Here is a 13,727-nt window from a genome sequence, read left to right as displayed (position 1 = left end):
TGTTGATTCTTTGTACTGTACTTACTTTCGTCTTCGGATTGTCTGCAAAGTAAGCTTACGAACTTTAGCTCGGTTTGTTTTTTGTTCCTCTTCTAACCTTTGTCGTTCTTCATCTAGTCCTTCTAGCTGTGTTTTTATATTTCTACCAGAAGTAGGAGTTAAGAATAAAACAAAAATAACAGCCAATGCGTATTTGTCAAAACTGACCTATCCTAAGTGATATATTTGACTACAGTATTGAACATGCTTCAGCCAGAGTGTGGTGGGCCTATGGAATTTATTGCCACGGAGCGCAGTGGAGGCCGGGACGTTAAATTCTTCAAGGCAGAAATCGATAAATTCTTGATCTCACAAGGAATCAAGGGCTACGGGGAGAGTGCAGGGAAGTGGAGTTGAAATGCCCATCAGCTATGGTTAAATGGCGGAGTGGACTCGATGGGCCGAATGGCCTTACTTCCACTCCTATGTCTTATGGTCTTATGCTTCTACATGCCATAATTGGAACTTTTTTTCCTCCTGTATCTATTTTCTTATCACCTTTCCAGGTCAATTTGAGATATACTTTTTATTCTGCAATTTTCTTAGTTATACACAGAGGGGTTTCAGTCTGGATCTGACAACAAGCTGGGAGCACATACAATGAATTTAAAAGGAACTGTCTTCTAGCCTTAGGTAAGATTCGAAGAAAACGTTTAACTCAAAGTTTGCAGGGAAAGAGGATGGAAAGGAAAAGTGCCAAGTAAGACAAAGGTTCAAGTATTAGTCTGCAGGCAATTGACAGAATAACCCAATACCCGTGTCCTGTTTGGTGTTGATTATGAAAAGATAGTGCTGTATATTGAAATTTGAGGACATTTACCATCGAAGCCTCTTGACAGTATCATTCCTAGACGTCAGCACTGCAGTAAGTCTTGGAGGAAGCAGAGTTACATTTTCGGTTTCAGCAGACCATTACTGTCTCTATACACTGGGTTTTCCCATTTCCAGTCTGTGTTACGTTTGGAGGGGTTTTCATGGTTAATGTCCCATCATGATTATTCCCTGAAGATCCCATCACTTTCAGGATCCTCAGGTGTACAAGCGCCAGTGTTTTAATTAAAGCCTGGGACACAACATTTCAGACGCCTCAAGCCAGAAGCTACCTTGCATGCTGTCCTCTTCGGAAATTTTCAGTAAGTGAAGTTGCCACTCTGCTTTCCAGATTGGGACCTGGAGATCCTAGTGGACAGAGTGGTCAAAAGAATTTAAGGGCATGTTGAAGGGAAATGGAGGTCAAACAAAGCAAACGGCGAATTGGATCAGCCAGGAAACTGCCTGAACTTCAAATCAGGAATAACCACTGTCTAGTTTCAATAGACAATAGGTGCTGGAGTAGGCCATTCGGCTCTTCGAGCCAGCACCACCATTCATTATGATCATGGCTGATCATCCACAATCAGTATCCTGTTCCTGCCTGTTTCTTGAGATAGGAGGGTAGAGTTGCAAGCTATAGAGAATAATAATGCTAATACTGAGGTGTAAAAAATAAAGTACCTGCCACTTATTAGGAAGATTCAGAATTTGCTGCTGAAACTATAAGGGGAAAACGGAAACATTTTTTAAACAATGAAATTCCAATTTATTCCAATCTCACCACTTTTTCTGATACTTCTCACCATTGCCAAACTATTCAAGGGCTGGGTAAATACCAGCCAACCACATTTATTCTTTCATGGGGTATAGGCATCATTGGTGTGGCCCGCTGTTGTTGCCCATCCCTAACTTCCTAGGCTATTTCCAAAGGCATTTCACAGTAAACCGTAAGTTTCTATTAGATGTCCCCTCAACCTCGTAAACGCTAATGAATACAATCCCAGGATCCTCAGCCGTTCATTGTATGTTAAGCCTACCATTCCAGGGATCATCCGTGTGAAGCTTCGCTGGACATGCTCCAGTGCCAGCATGTCCTTCCTGAGGTGTGGGGCCCAAAATTAGACACAGTATTCTAAATGGGGCCAAACTAGAGCTTTATAAAGCCTCAGAAGCACATTGCTGCTTTCATATTCCAACCCTCTGGAGATAAGTGACATTACATTCGCTCTCTTAATCACAGACTAACCTGCAAGTTAACCTTTAGAGAATCCTGGACTAGCACTCCCAGAACTCTTTGCACTTCAGCTTTTTGAATTTTCTCACCATTTAGAAAATAGTCCATGCCTACATTCTTTTTTCCAAAGTGCAAGACCTCACATTTCATCAGCCATTTCCTGGACCACTCTCCTAAACTGTCTAAATCTTTCTGCAGCCTCCCCACCTCATCAGTACTACCTGCCTGTCCACCTATTTTCGCATCATGGGCAAACTTCGCCACAATGCCCCCAGTCCTTTCATCCAGATCATGAATATATAAAATGAACAGCTTTGGCCCCAACACTGAACCCTGCCGGACACCACTCGTCACCGGTTGCCATTCTGAAAAAGAGCCTTTTATCCCAACTCTCTACCTTCTGTCAGACAGCCAATCCTCAATCCAAGCCAGTAGCTCACCTTGAACACCATGGGCCCTCACCTTACTCAGCAACCTCCTGTGAGCACCTTATCTAAGGCCTTTTGGAAGTCTAGATAGATAGCATTCACTGGGTTGCCCTGGTCTAACCTACTTGTTACCTCTTCAAAGAACTCTAACAGGTTCGTCTGGTATGACCTCCCCTTACTAAATCCATGCTGACTTGTTCTAACCCAACACTGCACTTCCAAGAATTTAGGAATCTCATCCTTAATGACAGATTCTAGAATTTTAGTTTAGGCTAATTGGCCTATAATTTTCCATCTTTTGTCTTGATCCTTTCTTAAACAAGGGGGTTACAACAGTCATTTCCCAATCGTCTGCGACTTCCCTGACTCCAGTGACTTTTGAAAGATCACAACCAATGCCTTAGCTATTTCCTCAGCCACCTCCCTCAGAACTCTAGGATGTAGCCCATCGGGGCCAGGAGATTTATCAATTTTTAAACCTTTTAGCTTTGCTAGCATTTTCTCTTTTGTAATGCCTACCATACTCAACTCTGCGCCCCCCGCCCCGACTCTCCTTAACTGTTGGGATATTACTCATGTCTTCCACTGTGAAGACTGACGCAAAGTACTTATTAAGTTCTTCAGCTATTTCCTTATCTCCCATCACTAGCCTTCCAGCATCAATTTGGAGCAGCCCAATGTTTACTTTTGCCTCTCGTTTGTTTCTTATGTATTGAAAGAAACTTTTACTATCATTTCTAATATTACTGGCTAGCCTACCTTCATATTTGATTCTCTCCTTCCTTATTTCTCTCTTTGTTATCCTCTGTTTGTTTTTGTAGCCTTCCCAATCTTCTGATTTCCCAGTGCTCTTGGCCACTTTATAGGCTGTCTCTGTTTCTTTGATACATTTCCAAGCTTTCTTTGTCAGCCATGGCTGTCTAATTCTGCGCCCCCCCACCCCCCGCCAGATAATCTTTCTTTTCTTTGGGATGAACCTCTTTACTGTGTCCTCAATTATCATCAGAAACTCCTGCCATTGTTGCTCTACAGTCTTCCCCGCTAGGCTCTGCTTCTAGTTGATTTTCGTCAGTTCCTCTCTCATGCCCCTGTAATTACCTTTATTTAACTATAACACCATTACATCCGATTTTGCATTATCTCTTTCAAACTGCAGACTGAACTCTACCATATTATGATCTCTGCCTCCTAAGTGTTCCCTTACTTTAAGATCTTTTGTAAAGTCTGGCTCATTACATAGCATTAGAATAGCCTGCTCCCTTGTAGCTTCCAACACAAGCTGTTCCAAAAAGCCATCCTGCAAACATGAATTCCCTTTCTTTGGATCCACCGGCAACATTATTTACCCAGTCCACCTGCATATTGAAGTCCCCCATGATCGCCGTGACCTTGCCTTTCTGACATGCTCTATCTATTTCCCGGTGCATCTTGCGCCCCTGGTTCTAATCACTGCTGGGAGGTCTCTACATAACTCCCATTATGGGTTTTTTTTGCCTTTGTGGTTCCTCAACTCCACCCACAAAGACTCCACATCCTCTGACCCTACATCATTCAGTGCCACAAATTTAATTTCATTCTTAACTAACAAGGCAACCCCGCCCCCTCTGCCCACCTCCCTGTCTTTTCGATAAGTTGTAAATCCTTGGATATTTAACTGCCAGTCCTGAACCCCCTGCAACCACGTCTCTGTGATGCCTACCATTTCATAATCATTCAAGATGCTTTGTGCTGTTAATTCATCTATGTTTTTATGAATACTACGAGCATTTAGGTAAAGTGCCTTAATGCTAACTTTCTTATCATTATTAGAGATATTAAAAATTGTAAGATGTCCTAAGTTATCCTTCCTTTTTGCTGTATTCTTAGTCTGCCTTGAGCTTAAAGCCACCCAATTCATCCACAGCTTTTACTAAAAATGTTCAGTTACCATGTCTCTGATGAGTGGCCCTTTAACTGTAATGTCTCATGGCTCCTGGCTCTAATGCTATAATGACCCTTAGCTATAAATCGCCAGACGGCATTGTCTCCAGCCAGGGTTTACTGATTCTGTCCAATATTATGATAGGTAGATGCTTTGGTATCAGGTTCTGGGGTCAATGATGTCCGACCTGCCTGCTTCTGGCCCATATCCCTCCAAACATTTCTTAATTACGTACCTGACCAAATGTATTTTAAACATTGTAATTATACCCATATCCACCACTTCCTATGGAGGTTCATTCCACACCCTCTGTGTAAAAAACATTTGCCTCTCATGTCTTTTTTAAGTCTCTCTCCTCTCACCTTAAAAATAGACCCCCTAATCTTGAAATCCCCCGTCCTAAGAGGAGGGCAACTACCATTGACTGTACCTATACCCCTCATGATTTTATAAACTTTATCAGTTGCCCCTCAATGTCCTACATTCTAGGGAAACAAACCCCAGCCTATCCAGCCTTTCTTTATGACTCAACCCTTCTATACCTGGCAACATCCTGACAAGTCTCTTCTGAACTCTCTCCAGCTTAATAATATTCACTAGAGCAAAGACCTGAACCATCCCCATCCACCACCACCCTCCTCTGCTTGGCCGAGCTTCTCCTCACCCTCAACAACTTCTCTTTCAACTCCTCTCATTTTCTTCAGCTAAGAGGGGTTGCCACAGGTACCCACATGGGCCTGAGTTATGCCTGTCTCTTCATGGGGTACGTGGAACATTCCTTGTTCCAACCCTATTCCGGCCCCCACTCACAACTCTTGCTCCGATACATTGATGATATCATCGGTGCTGCTTTCCCTTGGAAAACTTCATCAATTTCACCTCCAATTTCCACCCTGCCCTCACTTTCACCTGGTCTATCTCTGACTCCTGCCTTCCCTTCCTCAACATTTCTGTTTCCATTTCTGGGGATAGACTGGCCACTAATATCCATTATAAACCCACTGACTCCCACAGTTACCTGGACTATACATCCTCACACCCCACTTCCTGTAAGGACTCCATCCTGTTCTCTCAGTTCCCCTGTGGTATATGTTCAGATGAGGCCAACTTCGACAATGAAATGTCCACATTCTTCGTCCACTGAGGAGTCCCCAGCTCCGTTGTTGACAGGGCCCTCAATCAGGTCCGACTCATCTCCTGCACTTCTGCCCTCACCCCTTCTCTTCCCTCCTGCAACAGTGATAGGGTCCCCCTTATCCTCACCTACCATCCCACCAGCATCCACATCCAGAAGGTTGTTGGATGCCATTTCCACCACCTCCAGCAAGATGCCACCACCAGACACACATTCCGCTCCGCTCCCCTCCCCTCCCTTGTCTGCCTTCCGAAGGGACCATTCCGTCCGGGACACCCTGGTCCATACCTCCTTCACCCCCCAACACCTCTCCACAGCCCTACGGCACCTTCCCCTGTAACCTGCAAAGGTGCAATACCTGCCCATTTACCTCCTCCCTCCCCAGTATCCAAGGGTCCAAGTATACCTTCCAGGTAAAGCAGCACTTCACCTGCACTTCTAAGAATCTAACCTACTGCATTCGCTGCTCACAATGTAGTCTCCTCTGCATTGGGGAAACAAAGCGTAGACTTGGTGACTGCTTCGCAGAACATCTATGTTCTGCTTGCAAAAAAGACCCTGAACTACCTGATATAATGGGAACTGCAGATGCTGGAGAATCCGAGATAACAAAATGTGGAGCTGGATGAACACAGCAGGCAAAGCAGCATCTTAGGACCACAAAAGCTGACATTTCAGGCCTAGACCCTTCATCAGAAACGGGGGAGGGGAAAGGGGTTCTGAAATAAATAGGGAGAGAGGGGCAGGCGGATCGAAGATGGATAGAGGAGAAGATAGGTGAAGAGGGGACAGACAAGCTAAAGGGGTGGGGATGGAGCCTGTACAGGTGAGCGTAGGCATGGAGGTGGGGAGGGGATAGGTCAGTCTGGGGAGGACAGACAGGTCAAGGGAGCGGGTTGAGGTTGGGGGTAGGAAACGGAGGTGCGGCTTGAGGTGGGAGGAAGAACAGGTTAGGGAGGTGGGGATGAGCTGGGCTAGTTTTGGGATGCATTGGGGGTGGGGAGATCTTGAAGCTTGTGAAATCCATAAATCAAATCCAGCAGGGCTCAGTGTGGCTGTCTCTTCTGGGGCTGCTGGCTGTGGAGATTTGTGGGTACAGCAATGTCAGCGTCAGCTGTTGGCTGGGTTCCGTCAGCGTTGGCGGTGGGTGGAGTTCCGTTGGCATCAGAAGTGGGTGGAGTTCCGTCGGTGTCCATGCTGGGCAAAGCAATGTCGGCGGTGGGCGGAGCCCTGCTGAAGTTTCACCACGTCCCAGACCTCCCCCCTTACTGACGAACGGTCAGTCCTTAGTAAGGGGCTCACCTTTGTCTCCCTCCAACCAGACATCAACAAATGCCAGTCACGTTTGGACATCGAGCAGTTTTTCTGCCACCTCCGCCTCCACGCTTACTTCTCTAACTGGGAGCCCAACCCTCCCACTACTGACCCCTTCACCCACCTCCAACACAAGTCCTCCTCCTGGACACCACCCCTAGGCCTCCGACCCTCCTTCGACCTCTTTATCTCCAACTGCCATCGAGACATCAATCGCCTCAACCTCTCCACCCCTCTCACCCACCCCAACCTCTCCCCTGCAGAACGGGCAGCCCTCCGCTCCAATCCCAAACTCACCATAAAACCTGCATTCAAGGGAGGCATAGTGTTAATATGGTGCACTGACCTCTACATTGCTGAGACCAGACACTAACTCTCCGACACGTCCTCCTACCGTTCCCTGGATCATGACCCCACTCCCGAGCACCAAACCATCATCTCCCAAACCATCCACAACCTCATCACCTCAGGTGACCTCCCAGCCACAGCCTCCAACCTCGCTGTTCCCCAACCCCGCATTGCCCGCTGCTATCTCCTCCTCAAAATCCACAAATACCGCCTGCCCTGGTTGACCCATTGTCTCCGTCAGCTCCTGTCCCACCGAATTCATCTCCACCTATCTGGACTCCATTTTCTTCCCCTTCGTCCAGAAACTCCCTACCTAAGTCCGTGACACCACCCACACCCTCCACCTCCTCCAGAACTTACAATTCCCCAATCGCCAACACCTCACTTTTACGATGGATGTCCAGTCCCTACGCACCTGCATTCCCCATGCAGATGGTCTAAAGGCCCTCTGCTTCTTCCCATCCCGCAGGCCCGACCAGTCCCCCTCCACCGACACCCTCATCCGCCTAACCGAGCTTGTCCTCACCCTCAACTTCTCTTTTGATTCCTCCCACTTCCTACAGACAAAGGGGGTGGCCATGGGTACCTGCAATGGGCCCAAGCTATGCCTGCCTCTTTGTAGTTTACATGGAACAATTCTTCTTCCATATCTACACTGGTCCTAAACCCCACCTCTTCCTCCGTTACATTGAAGACTGTATTGGTGTTGCCTCGTGCTCACACCAGGAGCTCGAACTGTTCATCCACGTCACCAACACGTTCCATCCCAACCTCAAGTTCAACTGGACCATCTCCAACACATCCCTCACCTTCCTGGACCTCTCTGTCTCCATCTCAGGCAACCACCTACAAACCAATATCCATTTCAAGCCCACCAACGCCCACAACTACCTAGAATACACCTCCTCCCACACACCTTCCTGCAAAAATTCCATCCCCTATTCCCAATTCCTTCGCCTCCACCACATCTGCGTCTAGGATGAGGCATTCCACTCCCGTACATCCCAGACGTCCCCGTTCTTCAAGGAGCGCAACATCTCCCCCCCCCAAACAGTGGGCGAGAACATCCTTGACCGTGTCTCCCACATTTCCCGCAACTCATCACTCATGCCCCATCCCCTCAATAACCACCAAAAGAGAATCCCCCTTGTCCTCACATCCACCCCACCAACGTCCGGATCCAACGCATCATCCTCTGACACTTCCGCAAACTACAATCCGACCCCACCACCAAAGACAATTTTCCAACCCCACCCTTGTCTGCTTGCTGGAGGGACCACTCTCTCCGTCACTCCCTTGTCCGCTCCACATTCCCCTCCAACCCACTACACCCAGGACTTTCCCCTGCAACCGCAGGAAGTGCTACACTTGCCCCCACACCTCCTCCCTCACCCCCATTCCAGCCCCCAAGAAGACTTTCCACATTTCCACGTTCACCTACGCATCTGCCAATGTGGTATACTACATCCGCTGCACCCGTTGAGGGCTCCTGTACATTAGGGAAACCAAGCGGAGGCTTGGGGACCGCTTTGCAGAACACCTACACTCGGTTCGCAACAAATAACTGCACCTCCCCCTCCCATTCTCCAGATGACATGTCCATCCTGGGCCTCCTGCAATGCCACAATGATGCCACCCGAAGGTTGCAGGAACAGCAACTCATATTCCACTTGGGAACACTGCAGCCCAATGGTATCAATGTGGACTTCACCAGCTTCAAAATCTCCCCTTCCCCCACCGCATCCCAAAACCAGCCCAGCTCGTCCCCACCTCCCAAACCTGTTCTTCTTCTCACCTATCCCCTATGCCCACCTCAAGCCACACCTCCATTTCCTACCTACTAACCTCATCTTGCCCCTTTGACCTGTCTGTCCTCCCCGGACTGACCTATCTCCTCCCTACCTCCCCACCTACACTCACCTCTACAGGCTCCATCCTTGCCCCTTTAACTTGTCTGTCCCCTCTCCACCTATCTTCTCCTCTGTCCATCTTCCATCCGCCTCCCCCTCTCTCCCTATTTATTTCAGAATCTTCTCCCCCTCCCCTTTTTCTGATGAAGGGTCTAGGCCTGAAACGTCAGCTTTTGTGGTCTGCAGATGCTGCTTTGCCTGCTGTGTTCATCCAGCTTCACACTTTGTTACCCTGAACTACCTGTTGCCTGCCACTTCAATGCACCACTTTGCTCCCTGGCCAACACCTCTGTCTCTGGTTTGCTGCAGTGTTCCAGTGAAGCTCAGCGCAAGCTGGAGGTACACCATCTCATTTTCTGCCTGGGGACCCCACAGCCCTCCAGACTCAATATTGAGTCAATTATTTTAGGGCCTAAACTCCCCCATGTTCCAGCCCCCCACCCTACACACCAGGCCTTGTTACCACATAGCATGCCACTACACACCCCTATTGTTAGTCACTAACAGTCCCCATTAAAAACTGTTCACCTTCCCAGCCTGAGCGTTAGCAACTCCTTTGTCTGTCCAGCTATCTCTCTCTCTCTTTGGGCTCTATCCAATCGTTTACTCCCTATCCCACCCACCTCCCTATTTTGTGCATATAAAAAGTGATGTTTTCCCAGCCAACACCAGTTCTGATGAAGGGTCACTGGACCTGAAATGTTAACTCTGTTTTCTCCTCCACAGATGCTGCCAGACCTACTGAGCTTTTCCAGCAATGTTGCTGTTATTAATGATATCCTTCCTACAAGTGGGTGACCAGAGCTGGACATAGTATTCCAAAAGAGGCCTCACTAATGTCCTGTACAACTTCATCACTTCCCAACTTCTATGCTCAAAGGACTGAGCTACTTTCTGGGGATTTATAGCATAAATAATTGAAGCTGGCAGAATATGTGGAGAAGTAGTTAGCAAAGTCTGAGTTCTTGTCTCAGTTATAAATATTAGTGTACCTTTGAGAAATATAGTAACGTCAGTGTGTCTTTAAAAGATATGATATGATTACTACAACATGTCATGTAACCTGATAATATAAAGGTTTGAGGCTTCATCTTAACTTGAAGCATGTTATATTGATCAAAGGATGCTACTCTTTTCAATCAAATAACAATGTTTACTGAGACATGTGCCTGTAAATGATAATACCTGTATATATTAGTTATAAAATGTTTCATTATATTACTCATTTCTTATGCCACATCATGAAAAAAAACCCTGGTACAGACAAAATACACACGGGATCTCGGGCTTCAGAAACTCTGGCATTAAGTCTAAAACAGAGCATGTTATGCTGAACTTCAATAAAACTCTGGCATTAAGTCTAAGACAGAGCAAGTTATGCTGAACTTCAATAAAACTGTGGTTAGGCAACTGTGTGCAGTTCTGGTTATCAGGCTTTAGGAAGAACGTGAGAGTCCTCAAGAGAGCGCGAAGATTTACCAGGATGAGGAAATTTAACAAGGTTAGGTTGTAGAAGCTGAGGTTCGACTTGAAACTGAGAAAGTTGAGGGGATATCTGATTGAAGGTGTCTCCAGGTGCAGAAGAAGTTTCTCTTCGCATTGACTAATCTTAATGTAATTCTCACAACCGAATAGCAATTTCACCAGTAAACTATGGGTTAAAACATATAAATAACGTAGAGTAACATATTGCCGCGGATAGAGCAGTAACTAAGTGATGACAACATTCCCTCTCTCATTCCCAAACCTATTACAAAGGGATACACCGATGAAACCGGCCGATCTCTCCACATCCTGACACCGCCTCACGCAGCCCTGGGCCAGCCAACCGACTCCCTCCACCATGTTCAGGTCAGGCACGGCCTGACGGGCTGAGCGGTCTCCCGGGCTCCACTCCGCTCACGGGGTACCGGGCCTGACCCCACCCCTGGGGGGGGGCCGGGAGAGACAGACAGGGGTCCCAACACCCGGACCCGCACCAGCCGCCGCCGTGTTGAGGGCGAACAGCAGCGGCCTTCCCCATAGCAACGGGCCGTCACTGGCGGGCAGAGTCACTGAGGGAGGCGGGGGCGGGGAGAGGAGAAAGGGGAGGGGCGGGGGGAGAGGAGAGAGGGGAGGGGCGGGGGGAGAGGAACGAGGGGAGGGGCGGGGGGGAGAGGAGCGAGGGGAGGGGCGGGGGGGAGAGGAGCGAGGGGAGGGGCGGGGGCGAGGGGAGGGGCGGGGGGGAGGGGAGGGGCGGGGGGGGGAGGGGAGGGGCGGGGGGGAGGGGAGGGGGGGAGAGGAGCGAGGGGAGGGGCGGGGCGGGGGGGAGAGGAGCGAGGGGAGGGGCGGGGGGGAGAGGAGCGAGGGGAGCGGGGCGGGGGGGAGAGGAGCGAGGGGAGCGGGGCGGGGGGGAGAGGAGCGAGGGGAGCGGAGCGAGGGGAGCGGAGCGAGGGGAGGGGCGGGGGGGAGGGGAGGGGCGGGGGGGAGGGGAGGGGCGGGGGGGAGCGGAGCGAGGGGAGGGGCGGGGGGGAGAGGAGAAAGGGGAGGGGCGGGGGAGAGGAGCGAGGGGAGGGGCGGGGGGGGAGGGGCGGGGGGGGAGGGGGGGGAGGGAGGGGCGGGGGAGGGGGGGGAGGGAGGGGCGGGGGGGGGGAGGGAGGGGCGGGGGGGGGAGGGGGGGGAGGGAGGGGCGGGGGGGGGAGGGGGGGGAGGGAGGGGCGGGGGGGGGGAGGGAGGGGCGGGGGGGGAGGGGCGAGGCGAGGGGCGGGGGGGGAGAGGAGCGAGGGGAGGGGCGGGGGGGGGAGGGGCGGGGGGGGGAGGGGCGGGGGGGGAGGGGCGGGGGGGAGAGGAGCGAGGGGAGGGGCGGGGGGGAGAGGAGCGAGGGGAGCGGAGCGAGGGGAGCGGAGCGAGGGGAGGGGCGGGGGGGAGAGGAGCGAGGGGAGGGGCGGGGGGGGAGAGGAGCGAGGGGCGGGGGGGAGAGGAGCGAGGGGCGGGGGGGAGAGGAGCGAGGGGAGGGGCGGGGGGGAGAGGAGCGAGGGGAGGGGCGGGGGGAGAGGAGCGAGGGGAGGGGCGGGGGGGGAGGGGAGGGGCGGGGGGGGAGGGGAGGGGCGGGGGGGGAGGGGAGGGGCGGGGGGGGAGGGGCGGGGGGGGAGGGGCGGGGGGAGGGGGAGGGGAGGCGGAGGCGGAGGGGAGGGGAGGGGAGGGGAGGGGAGGGGAGGGGAGGGGAGGGGAGAGGAGCGAGGGGAGGGGCGGGGGGAGAGGAGCGAGGGGAGGGGCGGGGGGAGAGGAGCGAGGGGAGGGGCGGGGGGAGAGGAGCGAGGCGAGGGGAGAAGAGCGAGGCGAGGGGAGGGGAGGGGAGGGGAGAAGAGCGAGGCGAGGGGAGGGGAGGGGAGGGGAGAAGGGCGAGGGGAGGGGAGGGGAGGGGAGAAGAGCGAGGGGAGGGGAGAAGAGCGAGGGGAGGGGAGGGGAGGGGAGGGGAGGGGAGGGGAAGGGGAGGGGAGGGGAGGGGAGGGGAAGGGAAGGGAAGGGAGGGGAAGGGAGGGAGGGAGGGGAGGAGGGAGGGGGGAGGAGGGAGGGGAGGGGGGAGGAGGGAGGGGAGGGGGGAGGGGAGGGGGGGAGGGGGGAGGGGAGGGGGGGAGGGGGGAGGGGAGGGGGGGAGGGGGGAGGAGGGAGGGGGGGGAGGGGGGAGGAGGGAGGGGGGGGAGGGAGGGGAGGGGAGGGAGGGGAGGGGAGGGGAGGGAGGGGAGGGGAGGGGAGGGGAGGGAGGGGAGGGGAGGGGAGGGGGGGGAGGGGGGGAGGGGGAGGGGAGGGGGGGAGGGGGGGGAGGGGGGGAGAGAGAGGGGGGGGAGGGGGGGGGAGACGGGGGGGGGAGGGGGGGGGAGACGGGGGGGGGAGGGGGGGGGAGACAGAGGGGGGGGAGGGGGGGAGACAGAGGGGGGGAGGGGGGGGAGACAGAGGGGGGGGAGACAGAGGGGGGGAGGGGGGGAGACAGAGGGGGGGGAGGGGGGGGGAGACAGAGGGGGGGGAGGGGGGGGGAGACAGAGGGGGGGGGAGGGGGGGGAGAGAGGGGGGGGAGGAGGGGGGGGAGGGGGGGGAGGGGGGGGGAGGGGGGGGGAGAGGGGGGGGAGACGGGGGGAGAGGGGGGGGGGGAGAGGGGGGGAGAGGGGGGGGGAGAGGGGGGGGGAGAGGGGGGGGGAGAGGGGGGGAGAGGGGAGGGGGGGGAGAGGGGGGGAGGGGAGGGGGGGGAGAGGGGGGGGAGGGGAGGGGGGGGAGGGGAGGGGGAGGGGAGGGGGGGGAGGGGGGGAGGGGAGGGGGGGGGAGGGGAGGGGGGGAGAGGGGGGAGGAGAGGGGGGGGAGGGGAGGGAGGAGAGGGGGGGGGAGGGGAGGGAGGGGAGGGGAGGGGAGGGGAGGGGCGGGAGGGGAGGGGAGGGGAGGGGAGGGGCGGGAGGGGAGGGGAGGGGAGGGGAGGGGCGGGAGGGGAGGGGAGGGGAGGGGCGGGGCGGAGGGGAGGGGAGGGGAGGGGCGGGGGGGAGGGGAGGGGCGGGGCGGGGGGGAGGGGAGGGGCGGGGCGGAGGGGAGGGGAGGGGCGGGGCGGAGGGGAGGGGCG

The 13,727-nt window shown here is 53.9% G+C and overlaps 1 protein-coding gene across 6 annotated transcripts in view; it reads right to left on the bottom strand.

The window, feature by feature from the left end:
• Positions 1–11,189, bottom strand: part of cep126 (centrosomal protein 126) — a 101,245-nt gene extending 90,056 nt beyond the window's left edge. For 5 of the 6 annotated variants that reach the window (XR_007247785.1, XM_048533290.2, XM_048533291.2 and 2 more), the window contains exons 1-2: positions 10,907–11,189; positions 26–142 (exon numbers count right to left, since the gene is read on the bottom strand). Coding sequence is in view for 4 of the 6 variants with exons in the window: in XM_048533290.2 (XP_048389247.1) it covers positions 26–142; positions 10,907–10,935 (146 nt within the window). In the remaining 2 variants the exon portion in view is untranslated. Of the gene's footprint in view, positions 1–25; positions 143–10,906 lie in introns of those variants that run through there. The other variant, XM_048533293.2, reaches the window with a different exon arrangement.
• Between the last annotated feature and the right edge of the window lie 2,538 nt (positions 11,190–13,727).

This window comes from Stegostoma tigrinum, chromosome 6 (genome assembly GCF_030684315.1).
Source record: "Stegostoma tigrinum isolate sSteTig4 chromosome 6, sSteTig4.hap1, whole genome shotgun sequence".
NCBI lineage: Eukaryota > Metazoa > Chordata > Chondrichthyes > Orectolobiformes > Stegostomatidae > Stegostoma > Stegostoma tigrinum.
This window is presented reverse-complemented; position numbering and strand designations above follow the sequence as displayed.